Raw genomic sequence first — 21,043 nt, 5'->3', positions numbered from 1 at the left:
TGTGAGCTTTCAGAGAGCCGCTATTAAAACAACACCAGTAATTAGCTAAAAGCATATGCAAATGAGATCAAATCAACCCTCTTAACCACTTAATGAAAATGTTTAATTACATTTAAGAAGAGGAGGCAGAAGTACAGACACTGAGTCTACACTGGCCTCTTGTGGAGATTGCATAGCATAAATGAACACATATTGTTAATTGGTAATTGATTTAAGGCATTAGAATGAAAAGTAGAACCACCAACATCATTTGAAAACTTTGTTATCTCCAAACCCATTATGTTTTTTAAATGTTTTTTATAACGGTTAAACATTTTAAATGTCAGCATTGTGCAACATAAATCACTACATACATGAACATATAATGCTGATCTAAAGTCACTTTAAGGCAAGTTTTGTCAGTGGTTAATTAGGAATAAAATGCATGCATCAAGATATCAGTCGAAATGGATGATAAGGTCCTGGCGGGTGGAGAGGGAGGTGGGCAGAGCAAGGCCAAACATCTCCAAACATGTCAGCACAGCACATTGGACAGCACAGCCCTGCCCTCAGATCCAAACCTCAAGATCAACAAGGGCAAACCTGTTTTGTCTTTGCCCCCAACAGCAACCTGTTGTCATTTACCGAAGGACAGTCTTTCCCAGTTGCAGGTATCCTTTCCAAAGGATCCCTCCCGTCTTCTCATCTGATACTCAATCTCTGGATTTTAAACCTTTACTCCACTCTACCATGGCCGTTTCAGTCCTCTCCAACTTTGGATTTATCAGCTCTTCGAATGTCTTTCTCCTGATGTTGACTGGTTTGAGCATGAGCAGTCCTATCAGGTCCCCTGAGAACAGTCACAGGGTATCAGTCAGGATGGGTGATAATCCGCTACTTGATGCTCAGGTCTTTCTGAGTCAGTTTCTCTCCACGATGAACCTGACCGAGCTGAGGCCCCAGCCCAGGCCTCTGCCTGCCCGCAGGGAGCCCCCAGAGTACATGCTGGAGCTGTACGACCGCTTTGCCAACGACCGCACGGCTGTTCCCTCAGCCAACGTCGTGCGCAGTTTCAAGAATGAAGGTACAAACTTCTTTGTGTTTAACAAACTTTTTGAGCATTTATATTCAGTATCGCACAAAAATAAATAAGTAATTATTTATTTATTATTGGTTTTCTCTGACATTCTTAAGATTTAAGGATTTAAAAATGTTGATTGCTTTGATCATAATACTGTAAATCTAGAAGTGTTTATTGTTTTAATTGCCTTGAAAATCAATATTATTTACAAAAAAACAAAGCGTGAATTTTGTGTGTTTACATTTTAATATATAACAGTTTAACATGGGTTTTGACATCAAAAACATACAAAATGCATTGATTAACACTTTTTTTGATATCTTGATTTCAGATTCCTCCCCCTACAGCATAACAACAAGGGGTGTATGGATACATCCCCTGCTGTTCAACATCTCCATGCACCACCATGAGCACATAACCATAGCTGAGCTCCGCCTTTTCACCCTGTTCCAGAAGGCCCAAAGACCAAATGCCGGCATTGACTGCAAGGTGACCATTTACAAAACACACGAGGGCGTTGTTTGGACTAAAGAGGTGGGGAAAGAAGGGAGAAGGAGGGATAAAGAAGAGGTGGTGGAGATGAAGGATTTTGAGGAACTGGTGACAAAGCATTTTCGTGCCAAAGATAAGAGCTGGGTGTCGTTTGACCTGACTCATGCGGTTGCACCCTGGCGGAAGTCGTTGGGGTTTGCTACTCACAGTCTGGAGGTACATATTGCATATCTTGGGTCAGAAGAGGAAGGGGTCACTCAAGAGGTCACGGAGCAGGACGAGAGATTGGTTGGGGTGGATATCGACAGGAGTTTGGAGGGGAAACACAATGCGGTGATGATTGTATTCTCAGATGATCAAATCGGAGATCGCAAGCAGGATAAACAAGAGCTCAACCAGATGATCGAACATGAGAATGACCTTCCTGATAATGTAGGCCGAAGCCAACCAGCTTTCTGGGGGAACCACAATGCCGGCCACGCTATTCAGGACGAGCTGGACAAACAGTCTATCATGCAACTGCAGTCCAACCTTATCTATGACACACCTCCCCGAATCCGTCGCAATGTTAAGAGCGAGCCATGCAAGAGGACCCCACTCTTTGTGGATTTTAAAGACATTGGCTGGGACACGTGGATCATCCAGCCTGTGGGCTATGAGGCGTATGAGTGCAACGGCGTGTGCTACCCCCCTATGACCTCCGAGGTCTCGCCTACCAAACATGCCATAGTGCAGACACTGCTGAGTGTTAAGAGTCCGGAGAGGGCATCGCGTGCCTGCTGTGTACCCACTAAGCTGGAGCCAATTCCACTCCTTTATCACGATAACGGAGTGGTCACTTTCAACCACAAGTATGAGGGAATGGTGGTGGCAGAGTGTGGCTGTAGATAGTCTTGGAAACATTTACACAGAGAGAGAGAGACTGCACCAATGTTTCAACCATCATCTCAGAAACACATCTATTCATCTATTTATATTCCTTATCATGTGCTTGTTTCCACAGTATTTAAGATCTCTACAGTGGTGTGCAAAAACAGAACTCTAGACATATAGTTGTATATTAGGGACGGACACATGCTGTGCTAAATGATGTAAATTTGTAATTGTATAAAGGTTATTATTATATCAATGTAGAATATAAAGCTTTTGTCATGGTTTAATATATTATTTGCTGTTTTTTGTATTTTAGAATGCTTTTGGATAATACCACATTACAGCGTAAATCACAGGCCATATTCCTGCAAGTACTACTGTATGTTATCGGCCCCATCTGACACTGCAAGAGAAAAGAAAGAAGGTTCTGAGAGTGGATGTCTGAATATTCCGATAAATCCTGTTTGGAGACTCCATGTCATTAATGGCGAGCTAGTCAAAAGGTTCAATACTACAGCACTGTTATCAGTTGCAATAACAACCTTCTGAATTGTTTCAAAGTATGTGAGCGGGATCCAAGATCAAAAGAATGTTTCAAGGTACTGAATCTGACAAAAGTGAAGTTCGCGCCCCGGGTTATTACAGTGCTTGAAAAGAAAATACTTCTACACGCCATGTTATTGCAATATGTAAATGCAATATCTTATTATCTGACATCTTTTCATCACAGACCGTTCTTTATAATATCTACATTTCGTTCTGGCAGGAAATACATCTAATGCAGTAGTTGCTCCAGCATATTCAGTTTGAGAATAATTGAAAAATCTACAATTCAGGATAGCCCCCAGATAACAATGATTTGCACTACTTATAGGATGCTGTATGTTTTTGTTTTTGTATGAAAAGTCTCTTAAAATCATTGCATTGGCTATATGCTCATTAAGAAGATGGACTATGGTACGTTGTAGCTGCTGAATTTATTGAAAGTATGTGACATTTTTCCCTTTATTTGCTTGCCATTATATCTAGCTTTTGACCAGGAGATGACTTTCACAGTGTCTTGGATTTCTTCTGGGATTCCTGTCTGAAAAATGAACAATATCTCTTACCTAAAATTGCTCTAAACTGCTGTGAAATCTTTCCTCACACCGCAGCCATTCATATTCTGCTTTTGGTTATCACACCGATATTATTGTTATCATAGTTGTAAAGAATAAAATTATCATTAAGCAAGTTTTGATCTCTTGTACACCCTGTTTCATTGTCATGTAATCACAGCAGTGTCTACCTAACAACCATAATCCCCATAACTCTAGCGTCACATGCCTGGCGGGCCTTTCGCTGCCCGCTCCATGCCACAGTGATAAGGAGGTGTCAGAGCCTGGAGTCTTGTAGACCGTCACTCAGGATGAGACGCCACTCCAAGTGGCAGCATTTGTGAGAAGGTGGTGTCAGATTCCTGGTCTCCAACGCCAACATGCTCTATTGACAATCCTGCCATCAGGTTGCTCAGTGCCCTCTGAACCCCCTTCTTCCTCTTTCTGACACGGGCATGCTGACTCCCTTATCGAGCCCCAGCAACAGTACAAATGGAAAGAAATACATGTCACATCATCACCTTGCTTCTGCTGTTAACATTCGGAAGCAGATAACATTGACGGAATAACACTGTTGAACTTTCTGACTTAATAGGATCCTCACTCAGCTCACAGATTTACATCGGCCAAGTTTGCAGGGCAGAGATATCGACTGGCAGTGACAGATAATACATTTATTTCACAGTGTGGAACTTATTTGAAACCAGAAAACGTAGAAACCAAATAATTATTCCTAAAAAATTCCAATATTCCAACTTCCCTGTTCACTATGGCCTGTTTTCTTTTTTGGTTAGGGACCATACAAAAAGGATTTGGGTGAGGGGAAGATGCCGAATCTTACATTTAATGTTCTTTTTTAGCCAAGACCCTTGAGCACTATTCCCCATACACTTTGGGTTCATCATATTCTGTGTTCTGTTGTGCTGGCTTCATTTTATTGAAACACCCATCTGCATTGTTTAAACATTAACAGGCATCAATATAAATAAAAATAAGTAGAATGTTACATTACTCCACCTCCAGAATAATCTATAATTAAGCTTTACAAATATATCATTCTGTTTATTTAGTTTACTACACAAACAATAAATGAATTTGTTTTTATGAAACACATAAACAGCATTATTTTTGTTGTTCATTGGTCAACACCGTTCACACCTAAATATCTGCATTTTTAACCATGCTTGATATCTGTATACTTATTCTATATTATATTTTGACAGCTGATACATTATAAATAGAAGCTGCTTTTCTATAATTCTTCTCTTTGCCTATCTCTACATAGTCTGGAAAAACAACTTGTCATCAGGTTTATTTGGCAGCTTTTGGACATCAATCTTATGCAACAAAGCTGTTGAGGTTCATGGGAGGGTAACTTTGAATCATAAACACTAGGTAAATCTCATTGGGATATATGGAAAGAGAGAGAACCAGAAAGGGAGAATTGGAAAGTAGAATGGCTTTATTACTGTGATGTCACACTCTATTTGAATAGACTTGAAAGTACAGTAAAACCATCACAACACTTAAGTTACACCTTAAAGATGTTTTGAGAACATCATCTAAAGATGTATTCTTGTATACATTGGACATGCATTCATTAATACATTGGAGAGGAATGCACCCAGTAAATATAACATAATATAACCAACTTTGTTTTTATGGTGACAACCATCTGGTGAGGAGAAGCGATCTATTTGAATATGTATGAAAAACACGTAAAGGTTGCTACATTCAAAATGTTGCTCATGTAAAAGTACAAAAGTATTAGCATAAAAATGTACTTAAAGTAATAGCACTCATTATGCAAGTTGGTCCATTTCAGAATAATATATATTATATGTTTTGATTATAATTATTGACGCATTAAAGTGTTCTCAAAGCTGGCATAGGTGCAATTTTAATGACTTTGTATACTGCAGAGTAGCTTGTGAATTTACTCCAGGTGTATTTTTGAATTGTAATGGAGTAGGAATACACAGTAGCACAACATGGAAATACTCAAGTAAAGTACAAGTACCTTAAGAGTTGTACCTCTGATGAAGAATGACATGTGTGAATGGTAGCGTAGGCCTATATGGGCCATTCTACCGAATTGGACCAAACTCAGGTTGGAAATGATTTGGAATGTTGTATGTTTTTTTCCCAAAACTTTGTCCATATATATTTTGTACCATATCTAAATTACACATATCTAGTAAAAGAACCGTACATTTTTATATTGTATTTTCGGACTGTATTTGAATGTTCTTCCTCTACCAAAAATGGTCAATACTGAAACATAGTACATACACTGTAGTAAAAAAGTATTATATTAACATGTTAAGATTGTTTTACCTTCCCTTCTCTAAATAATATTTTAACAAATATTTCTTGAGGGTTTTCACAATTAAATAAAAAATAAATAAATAAAAGTGAATTTTTAATCAAATATCAAAGTTCAATTTATACAATTCATAAAAATCCTAATGCAAACTTACTTTGTAAAATGCATAATACTGATCATATTGATTCCAGAGTTGATGATTGTTGAAATTGAACATACATTAAACCAATCAGTATCATATCATTTTAGTTGATAACTCAATATACTACGTTTTTTACAAAACATGTTTCGGTAGTGACCACAGTATTTTGTTCTCAAGGTTGTATCATGTTCCCCCAACCTTATTGCTTAATCCGAACTCATAACATGCCTTATGTTGAACTGTGAATGTTTGAAGCTACTGACCCAAAATCAGCACTTTAGTAACAGGTTGAAATAGAGGGGAATGAGGCTAGAATGGGTGATCTGTTTGGTATTTTGAGCAAAACACTTCATAGACATATTTTTTATATATATGAGACCTATAATATACAGGACTGTCTCAGAAAATTAGAATATTGTGATAAAGTTCTTTATTTTCTGTAATGCAATTAAAAAAACAAAAATGTCATACATTCTGGATTCATTACAAATCAACTGAAATATTGCAAGCCTTTTATTATTTTAATATTGCTGATTATGGCATACAGCTTAAGAAAACTCAAAAATCCTATCTCAAAAAATTAGAATAGTTCCTCAGACCAAGTAAAAAAAAAAGATTTATAACAGCAAAACACAATCAAACATTTGAAAATGTCCATTAATGCACTCAGTACTTGGTTGGGAATCCTTTTGCACGGATTACTGCATCAATGCGGCGTGGCATGGAGGCAATCAGCCTGTGGCATTGCTGAGGTGTTATGGATGCCCAGGATGCTTCAATAGCGGCCTTTAGCTCATTAGCATTGTTGGGTCTGGTGTCTTTCAGCTTCTTCTTCACAATACCCCACATATTCTCTATGGGGTTCAGGTCAGGGGAATTTGCAGGCCAATCGAGGACAGTAATGCCATGGTCAGTACACCAGTTACTGGTGGTTTTGGCACTGTGGGCAGGTGCCAGATCATGCTGGAAAATGAATTCCTCATCTCCATAGAGCTTTTCAGCAGACGGAAGCATGTAGTGCTCTAAAATCTCTTGGTACACAGCTGCATTTACTCTGGGCTTGATGAAACACAGTGGACCAACACCAGCAGCTGACATGGCTCCCCAAACCATCGCTGACTGTGGGAACTTCACACTGGATTTCAAGCAACTTGGATTTTGCTCCTCTCCAGCCTTTCTCCAGACTCTGGCGCCTTGACTTCCAAATGAAATACAAAACTTGCTTTCGTCTGAAAAGAGGACTTTGGACCACTGTGCAACTGTCCAGTGCTTCTTTTCCTTAGCCCAAGTCAGACGCCTCTTCCGTTGTCTTGAGTTCAGAAGTGGCTTGACCATGGGAATACGGCTATTGTAGCCCATTTCCCGGACACGTCTGTGAACAGTGACTTTTGATACCTGGACTCCAGCTTCAGTCCACTGTCTTTGAAGCTCCCCCAAATTCTGGAAGCGACTCTTCTTCACAATGCTGTTAAGGCTGCGGTCATCTCTCTTGGTTGTGCAGCGTTTCCTGCCACATTTCCCCCTTCCAACAGACTTTTTGTGGATGTGCTTTGAAACTGCACTCTGTGAACAGCTTGCTCTTTGAGACATTTATTTTTGTGTCTTACCCTCCTGATGGAGGGTGTCAATGACGGTCCTCTGGACAGCAGTCAGATCAGCAGTCTTCCCCATACTTGTGATTTAGTTTACTGAACCAAGCTGAGTGTTTTTCAAGGCTCAGGAAACCCTTGCAGGTGTTTCGAGTTAATTAGACGATTCAAGTGATTCGTTGAACACCCTACTAGTATACTTTTTCATGATATTCTAATATTTAGAGATAGGATATTTGAGTTTTCTTAAGCTGTATGCCATAATCAGCAATATTAAAATAATAAAAGGCTTGCGATATTTCAGTTGATTTGTAATGAATCCAGAATGTATGACTTTTTTTTTTTTTTTTTTTTTTTTTAAATTGCACTACAGAAAATAAAGAACTTTATCACAATATTCTAATTTTCTGAGACAGTCCTGTATGCCGAACAACAGTATAATAAGAGACCTTTAAAGTAACACACAGATTTTCAAACTTTAAAACACATATATTTCAAAATGGTGGGATTTCCTTGCTTACCATTCAATTTTGTCACTACCCGAAACGATCATGTCAATTACCGAAACGTAACCGTATGTTTCGGTAGTGACGATTCCAGCTAAAGTTGACCATAACTAAAGAATGCTAGCAAGTACAGTACATGGCTAGCATACACGTCTTTGAAGAGGTTAACACACATAACAACCTAATACTTTGCATAAAACCCTGAATCAAAAGTATGGGATATAAGTATGGGATATATATATACTTGCCATTGAGCCATGAGGGACAGGGATGCAGTGTCACCAGCCTTGTAAAAAATGCAAGGGTCTTGCTAAAAACCAGGCTCAGCCATTGGATTAAAACCCCTTGTGTTTCGGTAGTGACATTAAAACTGGGGACATGACTTTTTGAGTATAGTTTTTTTATTAAAAAATGATACCCACAATAAATCTAAATGTTCCAACTTCTGTTTGAATTTAATCAAAGATCTTCTAAATACACCACTGAACTAAATACAAAAAAAACGTTTTAAGTGTTATTTATAGAAATTGAAATGTAGATGTCAGGGTTGGGGACAGCTACTTCCCAATAGAAAGTACCATATAAATCAGTGGTTCTCAACTGGTCAGGCCTCGGGACCCACTTTTTACTTGGTCAATAAATCGCGACCCAACATTTTTAAGCACTCAAATCTATTCAACAAAAAATCGTGCTGTAATATACGCTTTTCAGCATACAATATTAATTAAAGTGAATTACAGTGCATATATCCCTTCACAGAACTAAAATATGCTTTTAAAAAAGGTTTATGAGTTGATGGAATCAAAACTCAACTGTATAAAAAGGCACACGTGCTGAAAACCCATCCCCAGAAGGGGGTCTGGGGGGATTCTCCCCCAGGAGATTTTTAGAAATACTAACAAACTACGCATTCCGGTACACTCTGAGAAGAAAATAAATAAATGTATTACAACCCGACATATTAATAATATTTTATGCCACATTTTGTTCTGACAGCTGAACTTGCTGCTCCACACAGAGAGAAGAGTAAAGAGGAGATAGTCTGTGTGACAAAATTGTGGATAAGGGTAGATAGCTCCCATTGTTCTGTGACCTGTCAATCATCAAACCGGGGGTCATATTTCATTATGTGTTCATTTTTATCTGAAGTTGTACCAATGGATGTATTAAGAATAGTTATACCGCAAAGTTATTCTCCGTGGGGACTTCCGGCAACAATCTTGATTCTGATTGGCCAGAAGACTCGAAAAAACATCAGCAAATGTCACGGTTTGTGAAACAAGCAGGACCCAAATGCAGATATGAACTGAACTTCCTTTATTTCAAGGCTATGAGATATATGTACAATGACAAAAACAGAACACTCACCGCAGAACTAGTCAGGGAACAAGACGAACCGACCAAGACAGACAGACAACCCAGAACTTAAATACACACCAGACTCAATCACACAATAAGACACAGGTGAGGAGGGAGGAGAAAACACAGGGGCCCAGGTGAACATAATCAGACAATTAGACACACCAGGGAAACTAATGACAAGAGGAAAACACAGGGAAAAGGACCAGACAATAACCCAAAGGAAAACATGACATGGAAAACAGCAAAAAACACCCAAACCAACAAAACTATAAACGTGACATAACATGAGAATCGTGACATAAGCCCCCCCTCAAGGGACGGATTCCAGACGTCCCAAAAAAACAAAAATCCAGCAGGGTGATTGGAGGGGGTCTGGAGGACGGGTCTCGGGCGGACGGCCCGGGGGCAAGGCAGAGTTCAAAAAAGGGGAATTCGGGCGGACGGCCCGGGGGCAAGGCAGAGTTCAAAAAGGGGAATTCGGGCGGACGGCCCGGGGGCAAGGCAGAGTCCATGGAGGGGATCTCGGGCGGACGGCCCGGGGGCAAGGCAGAGTCCATGGAGGGGTGAAGACCAGACACCCCCGGAGGCCGGTCAGGAGCCGGTGTCGGCAAGATCCCCCATGGAAGAGGACACAGGATCGGCAGGACCCCCGGCAGGAGAGCAGTCGGCGGAATCCCCAACGCGACAGGACATGGAGTTGGCAGGACCCCCAGCGGAAAAGCAGTCGGCGGGACCTCCAACGGGACACGACATGGAGTTGGCAGGCCCCCCGGCAGAAGAGTAGTCTGCGGGACCTCCAACGGCACAGGACATGGGGTTGGCAGGACCCCCGGCAGAAGAGTAGTCTGCGGGACCTCCAACGGGACCAGACATGGAGTTGGCAGGACCCCCGGCAGAAGAGTAGTCTGCGGGACCTCCAACGTGACAAGACATGGAGTTGGCAGGACCCCCGGCAGAAGAGTAGTCTGCGGGACCTCCAACGGCACAGGACATGGGGTTGGCAGGACCCCCGGCAGAAGAGTAGTCTGCGGGACCTCCAACGTGGCAAGACATGGAGTTGGCAGGACCCCCGGCAGAAGAGCAGTCTGCGGGACCTCCAACGGCTCAGGACATGGGGTTGGCAGGACCCCCGGCAGAAGAGTAGTCTGCGGGACCTCCAACGGGACACGACATGGAGTTGGCATCGGACAGACAGCCAACCGGAGATGAGGTGCTGGAATCGGCCGGTATGCTGACAGGACACGGGGAGCTGGCGTCGGACGGACAGCCATCAGGACACGGGGAGCTGGCGTCGGACGGACAGCCAACCGGAGACGAGGTGCCGGAGTCGGCCGGTATGCCGACAGGACACGGGGAGCTGGCGTCGGACGGACAGCCAACCGGAGACGAGGTGCTGGAGTCGGCCGGTATGCCGACAAGACACGGGGAGCTGGCGTCGGACGAGCAGCCATCAGGACACGGGGAGCTGGCGTCGGACGGACAGCCAACCGGAGACGAGGTGCTGGAGTCGGCCGGTATGCTGACAGGACATGGGGGAGCTGGCGTCGGACGGACAGCCAACAGGAGACGAGGTGCTGGAGTCGGCCGGTACGCCGACAGGACTCGAGGAGCTGGCGTCGGCCGATGAGTCAGCAGGTGACGAGGGGCCGGAGTCGGGAACATGGTTACTGGAGCCGGCACTGAAACCGGGAACATGGCTGTAAGGTCCGGTTCTGGAGCCGGAAACATGGCTGTAAGGTCCGGTTCTTGAGCCGGAAACATGGCTGTAAGGTCCGGTTCTGGAGCCGGAACCCTGGCTGCTGGGCGCGGAGCAGAAGCCTGGACCCTGGCTGTGTAAGCCAGGTAATGGAGTATAGAAGGAAAGCTGCATGGGCCGGCACTGGAGCACGGAGCAACGGCTGCTGGGTCTGGCGCTGGAGCCGGAACCATGGCTGTTGGGCACGGAACCCTGGCCTTGCGTCTCTTAGGAGTTTTTTGGAGGCTTCGTGGACCCCCAAACTCCAAACCAGACCCCAAGAAAGAGTCAGAAAATGAGGACTGGCTCTCAGGGCTACGTGAAAAAATCCTAAGCCACTCGGGCAACAAGCTCCAGAGCCAGGGCTTGCGAGCAACCTCCTGACGTGCCTCCTTCAACGCAGCCTCTCTACCCCGTCTAGATGAGGCGCCTTTCCACGTATAAAAAATATACTCCAGAGAATATTCAAGACGTTCCGCCTGTAGCTTCAAAAGATCTGCTGGGTCCATTTTAAGGTCGGTTCGTACTGTCACGGTTTGTGAAACAAGCAGGACCCAAATGCAGATATAAACTGAACTTGCTTTATTTCAAGGCTATGAGATATATGTACAATGACAAAAGCAGAACACTCACCGCAGAACTAGTCAGGGAACAAGACGAACCGACCAAGACAGACAGACAACCCAGAACTTAAATACACACCAGACTCAATCACACAATAAGACACAGGTGAGGAGGGAGGAGAAAACACAGCGGCCCAGGTGAACATAATCAGACAATTAGACACACCAGGGAAACTAATGACAAGAGGAAAAACACAGGGGAAAGGACCAGACAATAACCCAAAGGAAAACATGACATGGAAAACAGCAAAAAACACCCAAACCTACAAAACTATAAACGTGACATAACATGAGAATCGTGACAGCAAAGATGTTTTATTGAGTGGATGATCACTACGTGACAGACGTTTTCAAAACCGTTTATGGTCTCCGGTACTTCCAGTCCAACGCCTACTGCATGCACAGCGTTAAAATCGGGCCTTCAAAATAAAACTTTGACTTTTTTCCCAAAAAAAAAAAAATTCCAATTTCTTTTTTCAATTTTTTTTCTTCACTCACACATCCGCGACCCACTCGAAACGGGTCCGCGACCGACTTTTGGGTCGCGACCCACCAGTTGAGAACCACTGCCATAAATGATGTTTTTGTGTAGATTAAGTTTATCACTATATCATTTAATGCCTTATGTTTAAATAGACCATAACATATTCTTAGTAAATATCTATATCTGAATACTTAATTGTTTTGTTAAATAGTTTTTCTTGTTGTGGGATCGCACTTTGTACTAATTCGGTAGGATGCCCCATATATGGATGATTCATAATCTTACAAATTGGAGTTCAATTCCAACTGGGATTATTTCTGACAATGGGCCTCTTTCTTGGTTATTAAATGAGGTTTTCTTATGAAAAATACGAGAGAAAAACAAACAGCAGCGCCACGCCTATCACTGTCCATACGTGCATGCGCAGTCTGAGCATTGTGGGTGGAGAGGATTTTTCTGTTTATTTTCGTGGCCAGTTAAACGTGTAGTAATTATATTATAGGTTCACTTTTTATTGTATTTAGAACAACAGATAAACGGGTAAGTGTTTTTGTTTTATGCCGTTGTAAAAGATGCTATGAGGTAGTGGAGTTCGTCCGTCAGAGGAGAAGGGTAGCTAACAGCAGGCTTGCCAAAACATCATTATTGCAGGCTAGTTATCGTTAGCATATCGGTATTTAGGAGGCTTAAACAACTCACTTATTATCATCTTGTACCACTGGGACGAACGCTGCATCGCGGGTATATGACTGTAAGTCCAGGAATATGTTCGTTTGGATAAAGTTAATGATACGAAAGCTTTCTGAATCAGCGTTAGCTTGCTGTAGCTAATGGTATACTACTGCAATCACAGTAATTGCTAGCAGAGACACCCAACAGAAGCTAGGCAATGTTAGTTATACTAATGCTCTCTAACACTTGTATATTCATGACATATGTATATCTATTTAAATAGGCGAGATTATAACAGCATTATAATTTAAGCGAGGTTGCGTTGCACTACTACTGAGGCTTATTTAAGAAATGTTAAACTCCCCTGTTTATTAGCTGATAACCATCTGGGCTAATGTTAGCTATGTTGCTTTGAAATAACCTTTTAATCTAAATTGGATAAACCGACGAGGAAACGCAGTTGCTGGTGCCAATAGAATATATGTGGTGAATTTTAGCCTAAATGTAATGGCCATATTTGCAGAGGGCGACCATTTGCAGTTTCTGTGAGCTGTAATGCAGTGGTTGTCAATTTGTAATGGCACAATTAGCACTTGATAATGTTGTTAGAAGTAAATATGTCAGCACTGTTCTTGTGGTCCTTAGTTTGAATCTTTATGGTTTATTGCACTTATTGTAAATTGCTTTGGATAAAAGCACAAGCTAAATGCTTTGTAATTTATGCTTAAAGCAAGTGACAGGAGTTAACACAATTACAAATGTAAATGGCAGATATCCAGACAACCTTCTGTATTGACCCCTAAAGGTTTGGAAAGTTGCCATTAAACCCTTTCTTCACAAACAATGGCTTAAATTAGACTGAAGTGTTATATGTCATTTTAAAGGAACATTCGATTGAGGGTTGAACATGATAATCTGTTATTTTCCCACACCTGAAAGGAAGGCTAGGTGATACACATTTGTGCTTTGAGTGGCACTTGATGTCCTGCAATGTACATTTTATTGGGCAAACCCATTTAAACTCAGACACTGCTTTTTCTGTTTTAGGTTGCTAACCCACAGCTTACAAATCTCCCTGAGGTTGCCACCAAGGAGCAACATGTCAATCACAAACACTCCCACAAGTAATGATGCCTGTCTGAGCATTGTGCATAGCCTGATGTGCCACCGACAAGGAGGGGAGAGTGAAACATTCGCTAAGCGAGCTATCGAGAGTCTTGTCAAGAAGCTGAAGGAAAAGAAAGATGAGCTGGATTCCCTCATCACAGCAATCACCACCAATGGAGCTCATCCTAGCAAGTGTGTCACCATTCAGAGAACCTTGGATGGACGCTTACAGGTAAAGTGGCCGATAAACAGAAGCAGGTTGGGCTAATAAATGCTATTTGAAACTACAAAAGACAAACGTCACTTTCTTTCTATCTGTGCTTTAGGTTGCAGGGCGCAAAGGGTTTCCCCATGTTATCTATGCCCGACTCTGGCGATGGCCTGATCTACACAAGAATGAGCTAAAACATGTAAAATATTGCCAGTATGCCTTTGACTTGAAATGTGACAATGTCTGTGTCAATCCATACCACTACGAGAGGGTCGTATCTCCAGGCATTGGTAAGTAAGCTTTTTAACACGTTTGTCATATCTAAATAGACAGGGGTGTCCACACTTTTTTCACGCGGGGCCAGATACAGAAAAACATACGAAGGGCTGGGACCCTCTCTAGAGGTGAGGTATGTTGTCATAAGCTAAGGTCTAAGTTAGCTAAATCAACCAAAGTAGGTACATTATTCTTGATACTTGAATATGCTTAGACAAAAAACAACAACAGATTACATCACAGCTTTCCATAGGGTTTAATTTACTGTGTTACAAAATGTGTTGTCAGCTCACTCATTAAAACAGAAGCCTCAGATTGCTTATCATAAGGCGAAATATGAAGGGTATTTTTCAAACTTGTTATGCAAATAAGTTATTGGTTTTTTTTCTTTTTTAAATCAACTACAATTTGTTTGAAAACATTTTAAATTAGATGAGGGCCAATTCGAAATGGATAACAGGGCTGCATTTGGCCCACGGGCTGTAGTTTGGACACCCCTGACATTGATGATTTAAGCATATTGATTAAAAATAGAATAAGACACACTGAAGGATTCTGAGGGTTGACACGTGGTTTCTTTTTAATATGATCCCCTTCAAACCAATGGGAGTTTTCATCCAGTTAAATTATAACCAAAACTTGGAATTTTAAAAACATTGATCTGATATGTAGGCTACCATTTAAAAAAATTATATATATTTTTTTTATCACCCTCCTTATTTCACAACAATTTCATTATTGAGCATATCAGATGCACTCATGATTCTCTACATTCAAAAGATTACAGCCCTTGTTCTTATTCTAACGCAGAATATTGACTTAGATGAAATGATACATTTGTTCTCATGTTTTTGCAGACCTATCAGGGCTGACCCTTTCAAGTTCAGGTAAGGAGGTACCAATGTTCTCCTGTGTGGCTTGCTGACGATGTTTTGAGATGTCCATCAGTCTTATCGATGCATGTTTTTCTTAATTTAGGTTCACTCACGGTAAAGGATGAGTATGACTTTGACAACCATCACTCAAGCTCTGAATGCCACCTCCAGTCCCTGTCAAGAGCATGTCCACAGGAGATCTTCAGCAGCCCCTCTCTGCTCCCCCCATCAGAGGGCGGCAGCTCAGTTTCAATCCCTGCTTTCTCAGCACTCAGTGCAGGACCCTCAAGTGAGACACTACATTTTACAAAATGCACATTGCTGTTAAAGTGTCCATTTTGTTTCATTTACAATTAGGTCGTTTTGAAATTACCTTTTTATAAGGGTTTGCCTGTTGATTAGTTTGATATGTAATGAAGCACATTTTGGTTATTTAGCTTTATGATCTGATCTGACATCCTGACTTTAAGTTGGCATGAGTTTGGAGATGCAGCTATTTAATGATGATTGATATTTACAGATTCCACCCCCAATTGGAACAGAAACAGCAGCTTCACCCCTGCAGGGCCTCCACATCCGAACGGGCATCTACAGCATCATCCACCCATGTCTCACACAGGGCATTACTGTGAGTGGATGGATACAAAAAAGAAGTTTGCAAAATTCACTCTTAGTCTTAAAAATAGTCCATGTCCTTTCTTTAATGTGATAGAAAATCATACATTGAATATTAAGAGAATTTAGCAGATGTAATAGTTGATCAGAAAAACATGTGTTGTAATGAAGTATGTGGTATAGTTAAACACTTTTTTCCACAGCAGCGTCTTCTTTTTTAGTTTTTTTTAAATCAAATGACCTGTGCTGCATGATAAGAACAGGTCTGATTTCAGAATTGCTTGTTCAAAATAAATGTTATTCCTGCAGGGCCTGTCACCAATGAAATTGCGTTCCAGCCCCCAGTATCCAATCACCCCTGTGAGTAGCTGCTGATGAAGACATCCACATATTTAACATAATCAGTGTAACCCATCCGACCCTGAGGTTTGTTTGTTTTGTTTGTTCCAGCTCCAGAATACTGGTGCTCCATTGCGTACTTTGAGATGGATGTCCAAGTTGGAGAGACCTTTAAGGTGCAATCCACATGTCCGATAGTGACTGTGGACGGGTACGTTGATCCATCAGGAGGGGACCGCTTCTGCCTGGGTCAGCTGAGCAATGTCCACAGGACGGAGAACATAGAGAGAGCCCGGTACTCCCCAGCAAACTAAGAGAAATATCATCAGATGGTTACTTCAAACAATAAATGTCTACTATGTGTTTGATAAATGATTGAAGGCTGACATTGTTTTAATGTCTCTTCTGTCCTCAGGCTCCACATTGGCAAAGGCATGCAGCTGGAGTGTAAAGGTGAAGGAGACGTGTGGGTGCGCTGTCTGAGCGACCACGCAGTGTTTGTGCAGAGCTATTACCTGGACCGAGAGGCGGGACGAGCCCCCGGAGACGCAGTTCACAAGATCTACCCCAGCGCCCACATCAAGGTGATTTGATGTAAACGTATACATTTCCTGATTGCTCTTGTTGGTATATGTTCTGTGTATGTACATGGATGAATGTAAAAGAATTGGATAGGCATAATGTGCTTTTGGGTTTGTGTTTTAAAAAAATTCCTTGTGATCACAGTCGACTCTTTTTTGAAAAAATCCATTCAGTGGTGACAAGGCAAGGCAAGTTTATTTATATAGCCCCTTTCAACACGAGGCAATTAGTGCTTTACAAAAATGAAAGACATTACTGTCATTAAAAAGCAAAGATAATAAAATAAACATTAAAAGAAAAAATACATGTTACAGTATATCAGTGTAAGATTTGAATAGTTCAATTAAAAGCAGCGGCAAAAAGAAAAGTCTTCAGCCTGGATTTAAAAGTAGTAAGAGTTGCAGTGGACCTGCAGGTTTCTGGGAGTTTGTTCCAGATATTTAAGGGTGTGCAAGAATATCCTTTTTTTATTTTATTACATTTACATGCACACAATGTATCCAGTAATAATGCCACTAAGGGTCTAATGTGAGAAAATGTGACCTTTTTAAAATATCTAATAAACTTATTTCAGATGAGAGTAAAATATGAGTCCATTCAATATATTCTCAGCAGATTGTATTGTTGTTCCCCCCCCCCCCCCCCCCCTCCAGGTGTTCGACCTGCGTCAGTGCCACAGGCAGATGCAGCAGCAGGCGGCCACGGCTACGGCGGCGTCTGCAGCGCAGGCAGCCGCTGTGTCCGGGAACATCCCCGGCCCGGGCTCTGTGGGAGGCATCGCCCCCGCCATCAGTGAGTGGATGGGATACTTTTTCTGAAACTTGTTCATGGCATTTTGAGTTCTATCTGCAGAGGTGGGAAGTAGTGGAGTATAAATACTTTGTTACTCTACTTAAGTACATTTTTCTGGTATCAGTACTTTACTCCACTACTTATTTTTCGACTTTTTACTTTTACTTCTTACATTTTTAACACAAATACCTGTATTTTCTACTTCTTACATTTTCAAATCAGGTTTAGTTTGAATGTGTGTTTGGTGGCGTGATCATTATTATTTAGAGTCATTGCGTGCCTGTTGATTTGAACACGATCCGTGTATCCATCATTTCCTGGTCTTCTCTAAAGAAGAGGGACCAATGAAAACGTTGTCATGTTGCCGTTGTTCAGCATGAAAACATTCATTAGCTAACAATGACATTATTGTTCTATTAATATAAAGGGAGGTCAGGTACTCTTTAAAACAGCTGGTAGTTATGGGTACTTTTTACTTAAGTACATTTCGAAGCCTACACTTCTTTACTTTTACTTGAGTAAAGAAGTTTAGTCAGTATTTCTACTTTTTTCTAAACACGAGTATCTGTACTTCTACTTGAGTAAAGGATGTGTGTACTTGTGCCATCTCTGTCTATCTGATAAATATATTTATTCACATTCAAGCACATCTTTAGTACTAAAATAGAACAGCAGTAGAAGAATTGTCGCTATGTTCCTCTTTTCACATGTTCTCAGTTTAAAATAAAAAGAAGGTACTTGTGGGTTATCTGTCGCCACATTCTTTCTAAATAAATATGCACTTTTTTTTAACCCTAACCATCTTAAGACCTACCTGGCCACGTTCATGTGGAGTCGACCCATTCGACGGCATCCTGGAAGCCATCGCCGTGCTCATGCCACCCGACGGCATCAAATTAAAAAGTGGCGACAGATAACCCACAAGTACCAAAACAATGTTATTAAGCAGTGTGCTTTGCTTTATCGGCCATTGCACTTTAAACTACTTTTCTGACTGGAAATGACATCATTGCAGGCTAACATTTAAACAATGGATTTATTCTTGAGGCTTTTGCTGAAATGCAGTGAAACATGTGGCCTGGTCAGAGTGGAGTAGTACTATGGGTACTTTAGTATGTAAAACTTTTACCGCAGGAGTAACTTAGCTAATGATTTTCTACGAGCTTTGGCTTGTCGTGCCACATTGATCTGAAAATCCCCGCCTGTGTTCCCCCCCCCCCCCCCCCAGGTCTGTCTGCTGCTGCTGGCATCGGGGTGGACGACCTGCGCAGGCTGTGCATTCTGCGCATGAGCTTCGTGAAGGGCTGGGGGCCCGACTACCCACGACAGAGCATTAAAGAGACACCCTGCTGGATAGAGATCCATTTACACCGAGCTCTGCAGCTACTGGACGAAGTTCTGCACACCATGCCCATCGCTGACCCCCACCCCCTTGACTGAGTTAGAACACATGAACTGTACAAAAAAAGAAAACCATCAGACTGTGCTTATCGCTGCGAGCATTGAGCAGAATACTGAGTGAGACTCCAGGTCTGAGAGTGTCAGTGGCTTCCAACAGCTGGAGGAAACGCAGGAAACACGCTGCCAACAGGAGGGGAAAGGAAGCCAGCATTCTGACATTAGTCACCAATTGGAACTTAATTATAGCAGGAAGTCAAAGAGGATACATGAAAACTCACTCACTGATATGAATGATAAACTTAAAAGAGATTAAAAGAGGCAGAAATCAGTTAATGAATTAGCCTTGGTGGTAGAGAAAATACAAAACAAGAGAGTAGGGTGTCAAACACAATTATGCATACTTGGCTGTCATCTCATTTTAAGAGTTAACATTCCCACACTTGTGAATCAGATTTAAAGAGCCCCTGACTCAAGAAAACCAATTTTTTTTTTTTGAATGGCCTTTTAATAACTAAGCGGGGGAAGCAGAGCACAATTCGATGGATTGGATAAAAACGTGTTATTACCTGTCTGAACATCCTAAATGTCATTTCAGCTGGAGCAAACTGCTGATCCAGTCTCTGCGCTGCTTACAGGGCTAAATGTAAGTGGAGTTCCTCACAAAAAAAGGACATTTATGATAAATCATATTGTTCATTACTTATGTTCTTGTAAGATGTGCTCTTAAATATTTCTCAACCATGGCAGTCCTTGTTGGATGTTTTTTTTTTATATTATCCTTTATTAACAGTTGAGAGAAATGGCATTTGAAAAGCTGCCGTTGGCTAACCACAGCTTCGCTTTGAACACTATAAAACCTTTATTCATCGGTTATTGTTAGATCACCAGCCAAGGTTGTTGTGACACTGAGAATGGATATTTTTTCTACTGTTTTTCAAATACCAAAATTACATTGGAATCAATCAAGAAAAGGTTATAATAACGCATACAAATATTACTCATACTGTAACTGTCATTTTTTTTATTAGATGCCCACTTAGTGTCCATTATCAATGTCTTGTTTCATGGCCTCATGCATGGTTACTTTTGTATCCATATTATTACTTATAATAGTTTTCTTGATATTGTCCTTGGTAACATCCATGAAAAATGTGTTTTAAATTGTCTGGCCAAAACCTCTATTCCATATCAAATACTTAAATCACAAATGTGTATTTAGCTCCATTCTCGCAAAAATGACTGAACATATTTTGAGTTGTGGTTTAAGATTGGTTTATAAAATGTTATATCTTGTCTGTTTGGGATAAAACTACCGTGAACAATCACCTTTCAAACGTACGGGCAGTGCATCTCTGGTACTGAAGTACTCACTACCCCCATTTTAATTGCGTATTACTTGGAGGACACTTACTGTAACATATTCCAGACATCTGCTGATTAAAGTAGGCAAAGGAAGAACTGTGAGAGGAAGTGCAAGCCATATTAATGCCAAACATACCCTATGAAAAGTGAAAAGGTTATCAAGATGCAATTTTAAGGCTGTGCCCCTCACGTATACCCTTACTTTTAACTGAAAAAGTTCAGTTTTCGCTCAGCATAATTAATCAACAATATTTTGGTATTTGGAGCTTTGTTTACCTACAGCTGTTAGTGTTTTATACTCTTTTGCTACCTTTACAGTGATAAAACCATATAATAATAATAATGCTGTACATTTTTCCGGATATGCCTCATCTTGCTCATCTTTGTCTTTACGCTTTGTGTCAAACATTTTCTGAATATATACCGAGTTGGAATGATATTAGTGTTCATATGTATGCGAATGGTTGAATAAAATTCAATGGGCTAACACTATTGTTTTGGAGTCGAGAAATGTTCTTAATT

The 21,043-nt window shown here is 41.2% G+C and overlaps 2 protein-coding genes across 3 annotated transcripts; both read left to right on the top strand.

Annotated features, from left to right (window-relative positions):
- Positions 1–446: 446 nt before the first annotated feature.
- On the top strand, positions 447–3,446 carry LOC307025321 (bone morphogenetic protein 10-like; the record flags this gene model as incomplete). Its single annotated transcript, XM_079659956.1, has 3 exons — positions 447–576; positions 743–1,063; positions 1,392–3,446. The coding sequence occupies 3 exons, from the start codon at positions 447–449 to the stop codon at positions 2,441–2,443; spliced, it is 1,503 nt and encodes a 500-aa protein (XP_079516082.1). The 3' UTR covers positions 2,444–3,446.
- Positions 3,447–12,672: 9,226 nt separating this feature from the next.
- On the top strand, positions 12,673–21,010 carry smad4a (SMAD family member 4a). Of its 2 annotated transcripts, none has more exons than XM_079657480.1 (11): positions 12,673–12,829; positions 14,009–14,300; positions 14,395–14,569; positions 15,413–15,442; positions 15,534–15,719; positions 15,951–16,058; positions 16,355–16,405; positions 16,496–16,679; positions 16,800–16,968; positions 17,620–17,758; positions 18,987–21,010. In XM_079657480.1, exons 2-11 carry the CDS (start codon positions 14,061–14,063, stop codon positions 19,196–19,198), a joined length of 1,494 nt encoding a protein of 497 aa, XP_079513606.1. In that variant the 5' UTR covers positions 12,673–12,829; positions 14,009–14,060; the 3' UTR covers positions 19,199–21,010. The 2 variants fall into 2 exon arrangements, with proteins under 2 accessions (XP_079513606.1, XP_079513607.1); XM_079657481.1 differs by lacking the exon at positions 12,673–12,829 and adding an exon at positions 12,885–13,040.
- Positions 21,011–21,043: the final 33 nt, after the last annotated feature.

Source organism: Notothenia rossii, assembly GCF_949606895.1.
Source record: "Notothenia rossii genome assembly, chromosome: 11".
Taxonomy (NCBI): Eukaryota; Metazoa; Chordata; class Actinopteri; order Perciformes; family Nototheniidae; genus Notothenia; species Notothenia rossii.
Note: the sequence above shows the minus strand (reverse complement) of the source record. Positions and strands in the feature narration are given on the sequence as shown.

Excerpts from the sequence above, each read along its gene's own strand:
- smad4a (XM_079657480.1), top strand. The coding sequence starts at position 14,061 with ATGTCAATCACAAACACTCCCACAAGTAATGATGCCTGTCTGAGCATT. Across the intron at positions 15,720-15,950 it reads ACTCAGTGCAGGACCCTCAA|ATTCCACCCCCAATTGGAAC; the intron begins GTGAGACACTAC and ends TGATATTTACAG. Across the intron at positions 16,059-16,354 it reads GTCTCACACAGGGCATTACT|GGCCTGTCACCAATGAAATT; the intron begins GTGAGTGGATGG and ends TTATTCCTGCAG.